Source organism: Lathyrus oleraceus, chromosome 3 (assembly GCF_024323335.1).
Source record: "Lathyrus oleraceus cultivar Zhongwan6 chromosome 3, CAAS_Psat_ZW6_1.0, whole genome shotgun sequence".
NCBI lineage: Eukaryota > Viridiplantae > Streptophyta > Magnoliopsida > Fabales > Fabaceae > Lathyrus > Lathyrus oleraceus.
In genome coordinates this window covers 83,598,110-83,612,126 of record NC_066581.1, presented here as the reverse complement: position 1 = coordinate 83,612,126, position 14,017 = coordinate 83,598,110, and the positions used below count along the sequence as shown (strand labels likewise).

Here is a 14,017-nt window from a genome sequence, read left to right as displayed (position 1 = left end):
CAACTTATTGAAAATATGGCACAAAATCACTACTAGTGCGGAGGAGAGCACACTTCTATAGAGAAACCTCAACCAAAAGGAGGTATGTACGAAGTCAGTGGCATAGATCACGTCAATCCTAAGGTAGACTCCCTGACTCAAAAGATTGAAAGTTTAACCATAACTCCCGCAGCCACCGTGGCTACCACAACCTTAAGCTGCGACTTATGTGGAGTGCCTGGACATAATGTTTCTGAATGCCAATTACTAGCAGGTATCACACCTGACCAATTAAACTATGCTCAAGGAAACCTGTACTCAAACACTTATAATCCAGGTTGGAAAAACCATCCTAATTTCTCCTATAAGAATAATAATGTCGTGTATGCTAGAAATCAACCACGTCCTGCTTACTAGAAGCCAGCTAAGGGCACACCTCAAGCCGCTCCTTAAGCGCCTAGAAAATCCAATCTTGAATTAATGATAGAAAACTTTGTTGCTTCTCAGATGCAACAAAATAAGAAGTTTATGAACCAAAATGTCCATACCTCAGAATTAGTGAAACAATTAGCGACTAAAATAGATGCTTTGGCTACTCATAACAAAATGTTGGAAACCTAAATTTCTCAAGTAGCCCAACAACAAGCAACTAATGCAGCCCTAGCTGGAGCCTTCCCTGGTCAACCACAACCTAACCCGAAGGGTCAAGCTAATGCTCTCACATTGCAAAATGGGACGGAGCTAGACGGACCGTTGATCCCAGAACACAAATTCCACCGATGGCTCAGAAAAATGACCAACCTGATAAACCAGAGGAAAAAGTTAAAATCAAAGAGATAGTTGAGAAGGAGAAACCATACGTGCCTCCACCACCATATAAGCCACCAATCCCTTACCCTCAAAGAATAGCTAAATCCAAAATCGGAGGATAATTCAAGAAGTTCGTTGAACTCTTGAAACAACTTAATATTACCATCCCTTTGTCTGAAGCCATTACACAAATGCCCTAATATGCCATGTTCCTAAAAGAAATATTATCTAACAAGAAGAAACTTGAGGACGACGAGAGAATGACACTTAATACAGAGTGTAGTGCTATCATTCAAAATAACATGCCACCTAAACTAAAAGATTCTGGCAGTGTTTCTCTACCCTGTGTGATAGGGAAGTTTGTAATAGACAAAGACCTCTGCGATTTAGGAGCTAGTGTGAGTTTGATGCCCCATTCTATTTGCGAAAGACTCAAATTTGGAGATTTAAGACCAACACGAATGTCTCTCCAACTAGCAAATCATTCTGTTAAGTATCACATAGGAATGCAAGAGAACATTCTCGTCCAAGTCGGTCAATTCTTTATCCCTACCGATTTCATAATAATGGGCATCAAAGAAGATTATAACATCCCAATTATTTTAGGAAGACCCTTCTTAGCCACTGTTGGTTCTATTTTAGATATCAAACAATGAAGAATGACTTTCGAAGTGGGAGAGGAGAAAATTGAATTCATTTTATCGCAAGTTGAACATGATTATACCATCCTCCTATCTTAATTGCACTCAAGTTCGGATTAGAACTTATCTCACCACATAGAGATCACCAAGCACAACAGGCAGATTATATCACACAAACAATATATACAAACATCAAATATACAAATATATACACATAAAAAAGTAGGCTAAACCCACTGAGGACTACTCCCCAGCAAAGTCGCCACTTAATTTATGTAGCGGTAAATTCATGACCATTAAGCTATGGATAAGCTTAACGTCAATAAAACCAGAGTCACCACCGCGCTTTTATTGTTTCCAAAGGAAAATGGAAAAGTACGAACAAAACCTAAAGACAATAAGTTTTCAAATCAAAACTAATAAAATGCCAAAGATTACAGGTAAGGGGGTTAGTTACATAGAGGGAAGGTGTTAGCACCCAAAGTGTCCTAAGTACTCCTAGGGAGCCCTTTTTTATGTGTGCATATGTTTTTTGTATAAAAGATGTTTGATAAAATAGAGAGTGTGGGGATGTGAAAAAGAATTCATTGATTATATTTTTGTGTTTGACAAGACCTTCGGTCTTATGCCTACGTACCAACATAAAAATGAGGGATAAAAACCTCGTAGCTCGTGTTAAATTTTTTAGAGAAGTTGGTGAGTTGCTTTTAACAAAGAATTTTAACAAGAAAAACGCAAAAAAAAGGCCAAACATTTGAATGGAGTTGTTAGTTATTTTCGTGTTTTGAAATTTAAGTCAATATGGTTATGTTTATTCACAAGTTTGATTTAAGAAAAGAAGTTCAAAAATTCAATGGCATAAGGCCAAAGTTTCTAATCATTAAAACATGCCTAAGTTTGAAATCACAAGCAAAGAAAGTTTTTGAAAAGAGGGAGAGATTTTGAAATTTAAGAAGTGGGAGGAGATGAAGAGACTACCCTAAAAGTTGAAAAGATCTGACCAATGGGATGCAATCCAACAGACAAGAATGTCATATAGAAATCCATTTTCCTTTGGACTTTAATCAAGCAACAAGCAATAAGAAATGAGAAATATCCAGACATCATGAAGATCATGGGGATCCATATATGATGGCTAGAACCATTGTGAACCATCTCTTGATTGATCTTTTTGCCCTGAGGGTTTCAAACCCTAGTTGTGAGCTTGATATGGCATAGGTGGAGGCACACACTACCTACAAAAGAAATAAAACTATACCTAGACATATTTTTAGTATTTTGGTTAGTAAACAAAGAAAAATAAGGTATGATACAATCAAAATGTGCTTGGTGATCTCTCCCAATGCAAACCCAATGAATGAGGGGTAAGGAGGATGCCAAGGTGTGATCCCAAAGCCAATGCAAAATGATGAGATAACATGAGGGATCTTAGGGTCAAAATTGGGGTATTACAATGGTTAGACAAGGGATAGTACTTAGACATATAGTGTCTGATAAGGGGATTGAAGTCGACAAAGCAAAAATAGAAGTTATAGAAAACCTTCAACCCCCAAAAACTGTTAGAGAAATACGAAGATTTCTAGGACACCCCGGTTTCTACCGACGGTTTATTAAATATTTCTCTAAAATAACCAAACCATTAACTAACTTGTTAATGAAACACTTGGAATTCGTCTTTGAAGAAAAATGTCTATAGGCGTTTGAGTTATTGAAAAATGCCCTAATAACTGTGCATATCATACAACCACCTGATTGGAGCAAACCTTTTGAGATAATGTGTGACGCTAGTGATTATGCCGTAGGCACGATCTTGGGACAAAAAATAGATAAAAAGCTTCATGCGATCTATTACGCAAGTAGAACCTTGGACCAAGCATAAATGAACTACGCCACTACAGAAAAGGAGCTTCTAGCCATCGTTTTCGCGTTAGATAAACTTCGTTCCTACCTGGTAGGAGCTAAAATAATTATCTACACTGATCACACCGCAATTAGGTACTTATTGAATAAGAAAGACGCCAAACCAAGACTCTTAAGATGGATTCTTCTCTTGCAAGAATTCGACTTGGAAATCAAAGACAAGAAGGGAACTGAGAACATTGTTGCTGACCACCTGTCTGGACTTGAGAATATGAAAATCGAGCAAAAACCAATCAACGATGATTCCCATATGATCGACTTGTAGCTCAATTCAAAGGTAACACAACTACATGCTCTTTAATCTATAATGACGTAGAAACTGATAAAGTTGTGGAGGCCATGTTTACTAAAACTACTGTGTTGTGGTATGCCGACTTTGTCAACTATCTAGAGGCCGGAGTACTTTCTCCAGAGCTAACTTACCAGCAGAAGAAGAAATTCTTCCACGAGTTGAAACACTACTACTGGGATGAGCCCTTTCTATTCAAAAGATGCGTCGATGGTATCTTCCGTCACTGCTTCCCAGAGGAAGAAGTCGAAAACATCATATATCATTGCCATGCTGCACCCTATGGGGGGAATGCAAGTACCTTGAAAACTTGTGCAAAGGTCTTACAATCCAGCTTCTTCTGGCCTATTTTTGTGGAAAGATGTCCACTCTGCAATTATAAATTGCGACCGGTGCCAACGCACTGAAAACATCTACTGACGTGATGAGATTCCTCTGAAAGGTATCTTGGAAGTAGAAGTTTTCGATGTGCGAGGCATTAACTTTATGGGCCCATTTTCATCCTCTTTTGGTAAAAAATACATACTCGTTACCGTCGACTATGTGTCAAAATGGATCAAAGCAATAACTTCACTTACAAACGATGCGGGAGTTATGATTAAGCTCTTTAAGAATGAAATCTTCCTTAGATTCGGTGTGCCGATAGTTATCATTAGCAACGGAGGATCCTGTAAGACCCCAACTTTGACCCTAAGATCCCTCATGCTATCTCATCAAATGAATTGGCTTTGGGATTACACCTTAGCATCCTCGTTACCCCTCATTCATTGGGTTTGCATTGGGAGACATCACCAAGCACATTTGATTGTATCATACTTTGTTTTTCATTATTCACTAACCAAAATACCAAAAATATGTCTATGTATAGCTTTGTTTCTTTTGTAGGTAGTGTGTGCATCCACCAATGCCTTGTCAAAGCTCACAACCAGGGTTGAGACCCTCAATGCAATGAGATCAATCAAGAAATGGTTCACATTGGTTATAGACATCATATATGGATCCCCATGATCTTCATTTATCATTTTTATCAAGAATTCATCAAGAGTTTGAAGCTTGTTTGCCTTGGAAGCCCTAATTCATTTAGGTATCTTGTGCGATTTCCTTAGCAAGTTTCTTCAACATTTTATCAAATATATCAAGGGATACTTCATTATACATTATCTTATACATATATGATCCTCCATTAGTCCAAAAGATCAAGATAACTTCAAGTTTGCAAGTTGGTTCAAGGAGGTTGACCAGAGAAAGTCAACTGGTCAAAACTAGGGTTCCCTAGACCCTATCTCTACAATTTTTGTCATATGAAAATGATTGCAAGAGAAAAGTTACTTCTTATGAAATTCCAAACAACTTTCTTTTTGAAGTCAAAAGCTATTTTTGCTTGGAAAATTGTTTTTTATGGTGAAATATTATAAGTCATTTTGTCTATGCCCTAGTTAGGAGGTCAACTTCCAAGGACCATAACTTGCTCAATTTTTATGACATGAAGTCCATCTAAGTTTCATGATCCATTTAAAGATGTCCTCTCCAACTTTTATGCTTTGATAAACTTCAAATTCAACTTGTAAGGGCATGTTCCAAGAGAAAACATTATAGGTCATTTTGGGTAATTACCATTGAACATGAGATTTTCATCAACTTCTAAAATGCATAAGTCCTTCATACCAAATCCAAATGAGGTAAAATTTGTGACCAAATTGAAGAGGTTTGAAATAGATACAACTTTTATGAATGAACGTTTTCCATTTGAAGCCCATAACAAAAGTTATTCAAGGTGGAAGAAGTGAACATTTGACTTGGGAAGTTCTCCTTTGACCCTATTCCTATGACTTATGTAGAGCTTCTGTTTTGAAGTTGAAATTCCAAGAATCCAAGCCATTCTTTGATCCAATTTAACTCCTGCAAGCTTCTGAAGTCAAGCCAAGGCCAATTGAAAGCAAGATCAAGTAAGATTCAATCTCCTCGAAGGTGATTTTTCATAAACTTCATCTCTTCGATTCTCTCTCAATTCTTCACCATTCTATTTGATTTTTGGTTGGCTGAAGCCCTACCAATGTAGGCAACAAGATTGAGTTGCTTTAAGGTCAAATCGAAACAACTCAGTTCATGATCCTTAAAATTCAAATCCCTGTATCTTTCAATATACTTGGAATTGGAGAAAATTGAGGCCAGATTCGAGCTTCTACGAATTTTCTCTTTGAAATAGGGTCCTTGTTTTTCATTTTTCATTAAGTTGAAGGTGGACCAGTCCGGTGAGGTCCATCGGAGAAGATGACTGGAGCCCTAGCTCCGATGATGTGTTGGCATGCCTCACAACCATCTCATCATGTTAATTTGTTTTAATCAGAGTCATTCCTTTTAAGTACCAAGTGTGTGTTGCATTGACTTGAGTCCACGATGGATTGCACGCGCGTGGCCATCAAATCTACCACCTCAATTAATTAGGGAGATCTGATGGTCCTCATTTTTTTGAATTTCTTTTTAATTTCTGATTTTTCATTTAATCCCTTGATTTTATATAATTCATAAAAATTTCATTTCTAATCCAAAAAAAGTATGGGACTTTCACCAAAAATCTTTAAATATTTTTCTCTTCCATATTTTGAGTTAAAATTATTTTTTGGATTAATTTTGATATTTTTCATGAATTAAATGTTTTTGTGCATATTTTTAATTGTTTAAAAATACTTCTGACTTTTTAAAAATAGTGAATTTTTTTGTATAAGGTCCTTTGACATTGTTTGACATAGGATAAATCCCTTGGCCATTTATTTGGTGTTTTGAAGGGATTTTAGGTTTTGACCAAATAAAAATGTATTTTAATTCATTTTAATTGATTAAATGTTTAAAAATATTGTGGAGCCATTTGTATGGTCTTGTGATGTTTGTCTTTCTGTTTGGGCCTTGGTCAAGGTTGATTTGACTTTTGTTGGATCAAAACCATTGGATTTAGGGGATTGATGAAATGTATATTTCATCTCACAAAATGAATGGATGGTTTTGGTTTGATGAAATTCCTCCCATGATCAATTTGTGTTTCTATCTTCCCCTCCCTCTTCATCTTCATCCCTATTCTTTCTCATTCCCTCATTTGACCAATGAAATCTCTAATCTCTAAAGGCTAATTGGTTCATCAATGACCTTGTGTCAGATGAACCAATACAAGTATGACTGGGATAGGTCTCTCCCTTTTGACTTTTCTTTTAGTTTATGGTATGTTTTAGGAGTTTGGTTCTTCATACCAAATCTCTAACATGCATTAACACCTAATTTTTTATTGCCCGACCTCAGATAGTTGTGACTTCTACATAAGTCAAATTACGACTGCTTAACATAAAGCTAAATTTGACCCTCAAGGCATAACATTATAGTAGGTGGGATTGTAAGTCTCCTATTATTCATGGCATTGTATGGAGACTTGGCCTTTTTTTCTTTCATTGGAGCTAGTGGCATACTTGTTGAATTATCCAAGTTGGAGCCCTTCTCATGGAAGATGTCTTGGTTCAAGGATCCATACTTGTGAATGAATAGTTAAGTGTTCTCCAAAGAATGACTTAATCAATTAAAAAAACACCATTAACACTTGACTAACCTTTGACTAATATTTGACTAATTCTTGTTAATATTGCTTTACTTTCAAGTCATTTACTTTATGCAATTTAAATTTCAGTCATTTATCATTCATTGCCATTTACATTTCATATAACTTGTTTATGTTTATGTCATTTTCACTTTGCTCATTTGAGCCATATCTTGTGATTGTATATATATTCTTTGTGTGTTTTGGTTTTGTTTATGGTCTTAGGACCTTAAAATACCTAATGACAACAAAAACCCTAAAAAACATCTGGTGGACTATTGAACTTGATTTGAACTTTTGGACTTAGGATTAGACAATATTCCCTGTGCAAAAAGGACTTGGCTAATGCCAACATTTTGAGACTGAGCCATTATGAATTGAGCCTTCATCTGATACAAGCCTTGGGATTTGTTTGAACTCATCTACTACTCTATATTTGTGCTTAATTGTTATTTTGATCTTATGTATGATGCTTTGCTCTGAGTTGGTCATGGAATGTTTGATCTGATACATGGGAAGACAATGAAGACTGCTAGCTATTGGATTTGCTTGCTTGGATGTGGCTATTTTCATTTGATGCCTTGATCTTCATGATGTATGGATATTTCTAATTGCTTATTGATTATTGCTTGATTAAAGTCCAAAGGAAAATAGGTTTCTATATGACATTCTTGTCTGTTGGATTGCATCCCATTGGTAAGATCTTTTCAACTCTCAACTTTTAGATTTGTGCTAAGGATAGCGTCTTCATCTCCCCCCACTTATTTAATTTCAAAATATCTCCCACTTTTTCAAAAACTTTCTTTGCTTGTGATTTCAAACTTAGACTTGGTTTTAATGATTAAAAACTTTGGTCTTATGCGATTGATTTTCAAAACTTTTTCTTAAATCAAATTTGTAAATAAACTTAATCATATTTACTTAAAATTTCAAAATACAAAAAGAACTAACAACTTCATTCAAACTTTTGTCCCCTTTGTTCCTTTCTTATTAAGTTTTTGTTAAAAATAATTCACCAACTAGTTTGAACTTACCACGAACTACGAGTGATTGATCCCTCATTTTTATGTTGGTACGTAGGCACAAATCCAACGGTCTTGTTAAACACAAAAATATAATCAATAAATTCTTTTCTCATCCCTACACTCTATATTTTCTCAAACATCTTTTATGCCAAAAACATATGCACACATAAAAAGGACTCCCTAGGATTACCTAGGACACTTTGGGTGCTAACACCTTCCCTCTGTGTAAGCAACCCCCTTACGTGTAATCTCTGGCATTTTATTAGTTTTTATTTGAAAACTTCTTATCCTTGGGTTTTGTTCGTACTTTTCCCTTTTCCTTTGGAAACAATAAAAGCACGGTGGTGACTATGGTTTTATTGGCGTCAAGTTTATCCATAGCTTCATGGTCATGAATTTACCGCTACAAAAATTAAGTGGCGACTCTGCTGGGGAGTAGTCCTCAATGGGTTTAGCCTAATTTTTATTATGTGTATATATTTGCATATTTGATGTTTGTAGATTATTTGTGTGATATAATTTGTCTGTTGTGCTTGGTGATCTCTGAGTGGTGAGATAAGTTCTAACCCGAACTTGAGTGCAATTAAGATAGAAGGATGGTATAGTCATGTTCAACTTGTGTGGAGTAGTCCTTAACAAGTTGGCTTGAGACCCATCTACTCAATGGAGACCCTTTTGGAGTTACTGATGTCACATAAGTCATTTGTGGATAGGCATTACTTTCTCTGATTTGGGGTCCGAGAAGCTGAGGACCGTAGAACATTTAACCCAACTTGGCCTATTTAGGACGTAGTACAGAGACTGTTCAGGTGTAGACTTGATCACAGTTGTTACACGATACTACACTCAGACGAGTTTCTCTTGAGAATATTATGGGTTGATGAGTCAGTCATCCTAACCTATAATATCTGATAGATGGGATTAAGACTCTGGGAACTTTTTAGAACATGATCTACAGGTTTTTATCATTAGTACAATCCTTTGGGATGGTTTTTAACCCGACTCCATGCTCGTGACTCACAACAAACCCTTTGATTCTCGGTTGATCTGATCAAGTCTTGTCAATATCAATGGAACTTGGGTGTTGATAAGGTGAAAACCATAATCCACCAAAATGGATGATTGATCTTGACAATGACTTGATCCATCCCTTTATCTTTGAATGTGTTTGCTTTGTGTGTGATATTCGCATTCATGCATACATGTGCATCATGACATTCATCACAGAAAATAAATTTCAAGGAAGCTAAGGTCTTATTTGCAAATATTTTCAGACCATGGATTATGGACAAAGGAACATTAAGAAGTACATTTTCAGATGTCCTGATTTGAAAGAGCTAAGGAAGTTGTAATCCTTTGTATTAGATCCCTTGGACTTCAAGCAACGTCATGGGAAACTCTTGTCTATATTATCTGTTGATGTGGTTGAAGGACTTTTGAGCATTTTGGTTCAATTCTATGATCCTCTCTATCGGTGCTTCACTTTTCCCGATTATCAGCTTGTACCTACGTTAGAAGAGTATGCCCATCTCTGGGGTGTACCCGTATCTGACAAGGTACCTTTTAGTGGATTGAAGGAGATTCCTAGATCTCATATCATAGTTGAAGCTCTTCATCTGAAGAAGTATGAGATTATTGCTCATTTGATAAAGAAAGGAGGTATTCTTGGGTTAACTTCTGAGTTTCTCATTGGTAGAGCTACTATTTTTTCTCAAGTTGGTAGCATGGATGCTTTTGAATCCATCGTTGTATTACTCATATATGGTTTAGCATTCCCTAACATTGACAATTTTGTTGATGTTAATGCCATTAGAATCTTCTTGATTGGGAATCTTGTTCCAACTCTGTTGGATGACATGTATTTCTCTTTGCATTTGAGGAATTCTAAAGGTGGTGGGCCTATTGTGTGCTATGTTCCTCTTCTGTACAAGTGGTTTATTTTGCGCTTGCCTCAGACGCATGCTTTCATGGAAAACCGACAATGTCTACGGTGGTCCCAAAGACTTATGTCTCTCACTAATGATAATATTATTTGGTATGATTCTGCATTGAGTAGTGTGGATATTATTGACAGTTGTGGTGAATTCTCTAATGTGTCTCTCATTGGTACGCAAGGAGGAATCAACTACAACCCTGCTTTGGCTCGTCGTCAACTTGGGTTCCCCTTGAGAGATAAACCTAATAACACTCGGTTAGAGGGCCTATTCTATCAAGAGGGTAAAGATCCCTAACATTTGAAGCAAATGATGGTACATCCGTGGCATAATGTGCATAGGGAAGGAAGATCCGAACCTGGTCTGTGCAACTGTCTAGCCTTGGAAGCTTACACTATTTGGGTAAACAAGAGAGCTTTGGAGCTAAAGATGTCGTACGCCTGTGAAAGACCTATGTTTATGGTTATGGCTGAGCCATCAACTCTCCCTAACCAAGATGTAGAGGAGTTGGAAGACACACTTGCCAAGATGAAGCAAGAAAGAGATATGTGGGAAGAGTGGTTCCATGCTTTGAGCCGAAAGCATGAAAAGTTACAGCTTGAGTCAAAAGAAAAGGATGCGCTTATTGAGGTTCTTGAAGACCGATCAATGAAGAGACAGAAAGAGCCAGAGGGTCTACCTTCCTCTAGTATGCCTCAACCTTCTGGTGCTTGGAAGAAATTGTTGATCAGCTAGTCCTCGAGAAGGCTCAGATGAAGACCTCCTTTGAGTCCGAGATTCTACGCATTTGAAGGAAGTATGCACCCGTAGCCAGATCATCTGATGCAGTTGCTAAGGGATCCTTAGGATGATAGTTTCCTTTTCTTCTTGTATTTGTATTCTGAAATTATACTCAGTCTAATCCTTCAAATTTTATGAATAAAGAGAGATTTTATGGTCAATTGAATTGTTATTATTATTATTATTGTTATTTGAATATGTATTTACAAATAGGACTTCATATGTTCCTTGAAATTAAAATAATCAACATTGCATTTCATGCATCATTTGCACAACAGGTTTTCTTCCGCTAGATGTCTTATCAGTTCTTCTTCTGTGCATCAGCCAAGCTGACTCACCGCTATAATACTTGCGCTAATCAATCGAAGATCATGGAGCATCTAAAGCAAGAGAACCGAGAGCTGAAGGACGAGATCGCTAGACTAACAGCACTGATGGAATCTGTCATTGCTGCACATAATCAGTCTTCACCAACTCCCATAACTCCTCCTCTATAGAGGACTGTCATTTCTGAGGTTGCTACCTCGACTGTTTCGGTCGTTGTTTCCAGTTAGTCCATGCCTACTGGATTCCATTGGGGAATACCACCCAACTTTATGCCAGAAGGGTATGCGCCCACCTTTATTTCTATGTCGGCATCTAGCCCGGTCATGTCAATGCCTCCTCCGGTCGTTCACACTCTTCCTCGTGTTGAGGACATTATCTACCATTCTGAGCCTTTTGAGGGCCCAGATGTATATGGGAAGACGGATGAGATGAAAGATCAATTCCTCGAGCTGCGTAAAGAGTTGAAGAATCTGAGAGGGAAAACTTGTTTGGGAAGAGTGTTGCTGAACTCTCCCTAATGTTAAGATCCTGGTGAAATTCAAAGTCCCGGACTTTGAAAAGTACAAAGGGAATACCTGCCCACTAAGTCATCTTGTGATGCTGCCAGAAAAATGTATACTCATATTGATAATGATCAGTTGATGATTCACTATTTCCAAGACAGTTTGACTGGAGTTGCCTTGAGGTGGTATATTGGTTTGGATAGTGCAAGAATATGTACTTTCAATGACTTAGGTGAGGCCTTTGTCAAGCAGTATAAGTACAACATGGATGTGGTGCCTGATAGAGGCCAATTGAGGTATATGTCTTAGAAGGATAAAGAGATATTCAAAGAATATGCTTAGAGATGGAGAGAGCTTGCTGCCTAGATAAGTCTATCTCTTAAAGAGAAGGAGATGATAAAAATCTTATTGAAGATGTTGAGTTCATTTTATTATGGACGTATGATTGCAAGTGCCCCCAATGATTTTACCGAAATGGTAAATATGGGGATGAGGCTAGAAGAAGGAGTTTGTGAAGGACGTTTGTCTAAGGAAGAAGCATCAGCCAACAAGAAGTATGGTGGGAGTTTCTCCAAAAGGAAGGAAGGAGAAACCAACTTAGTGTCAGTGGGGAGGCAGAGGAGTCCTCATGTCAGAAAGAGTACTCAACCCCGTCAACATCAACATCAAGTTTCCTCAGTTATTCCATTTTTTCCCAATAATTCCAACAAACAATCAGTTCCAATTCAGCAACAACAACATCATCAACAACCGCAACAAAGAACCAATTACAACAACAACAATAATCACCCAAAAAATTTCGAGAAGAAGAAGGTCTCCTTTGACCCTATTCCTATGACTTATGCAGAGTTATACCCATCATTGGTTCTCAAGAACTTGATTCAACCAAGAAATCCTCCGTAAATTCCTGAGCCACTACCATGGTGGTTCAAACATGACCTTTATTGTGCTTTTCACCAGGGAGCCCCTGGCCATGACATAGAAAACTGCTACCCATTGAAATACAAAGTTCAAAAGCTGGTAAAGAATGGTATGGTGTCCTTTGAGGATAGAGCGGCGAACGTGAAAGCTAATCCGTTGCCTGCTCATGGTAATGCTTCTGTCAACATGGTGGACGGATGTCCAGGGAATTTCCGAGTATTTGATGTGCGACGTATCCGTAGGTCATTGGTGGAAATGCATAGAACTTTGTGTTTAATCAGTGACTGTGAACATGGCCATGATGATTGTGCAATTTGTAGCATGAACCCCCGTGGGTGTATGGTTGTCAAGAGAGATATCCAGAAGTTGTTGGATGAGAATATAATTCAGATTCAATAGTCGAGGGATATAGATGATGTGAATGTGATTGTACCAGTATTCAAGACCCCTGAGCGGGTAGTTATTTAATTTGATAGTAGTAGCAACAACAATGTCAATAGATCGATATCACAGTTGGTTATACAGTTAGAGGGCCCTGTCCCTTATGCATCTGATGAAGTTGTGCCCTATCAGTACAATGCCACAATGATTGAAGATGGTCAAGAGGTTCCTCTATCAGTCGCAAATTCAATGGTAAATATTGCAGATATTACAAAGGTGACTCGTAGCGGTCGTGTGTTCAGTCCGGTGTTTCCAAAAGTTGTGGAAGATGTGACAGTAAGTAAGAAGGCAGAGATTCCATTAGTGAATCCGGTTAGTACTCCAACATGCCAGTCTGGTGAGTCCAACAAGTTGAAGACTAACGATGATGATGAGGTGCTAAAGTTGATCAAAAAAAGTAAATTTAATGTTGTAGAGCAGCTTCTCCAGACTCCGTCAAAGATCTCTGTATTGTCACTGCTAATGAATTCTGAATCACATAGGAAGGCATTGCAAAAAGTGCTAGAACAGGCTTATGTTGAGCATGATGTAACCGTGGATCAGTTTGACCACATAGTTGCCAACATTACTTCTTGTAATAATACGAGTTTTTATGATGAGGAACTTCCCGAGGAAGGAAGGAATCACAATTTGGCATTACATATTTCGATGAATTGCAAGGAGGATGCTTTGTCCAATGTGTTGGTTGACACTGGGTCATCTTTGAACGTGTTGCCAAAATTAACTTTGTCAAGACTCTATTATCAAGGTGCCCCAATGAGGTATAGTGGCGTGGTTGCCAAAGCGTTCAATGGTTCCCGTAAATATGTCATTGGTGAAGTGGACCTTCTAGTTAAGATAAGTCCGAGTGATTTCTAGATTACTTTC

At 37.6% G+C, this 14,017-nt stretch overlaps 1 protein-coding gene across 1 annotated transcript; it reads left to right on the top strand.

Moving 5' to 3' along the window:
- Positions 1-995: 995 nt before the first annotated feature.
- LOC127129803 (uncharacterized) lies at positions 996-1,445 on the top strand. The gene has a single exon (XM_051058927.1). The coding sequence runs from the start codon at positions 996-998 to the stop codon at positions 1,443-1,445; it is 450 nt and encodes a 149-aa protein (XP_050914884.1).
- The last annotated feature ends 12,572 nt before the right edge of the window (positions 1,446-14,017 follow it).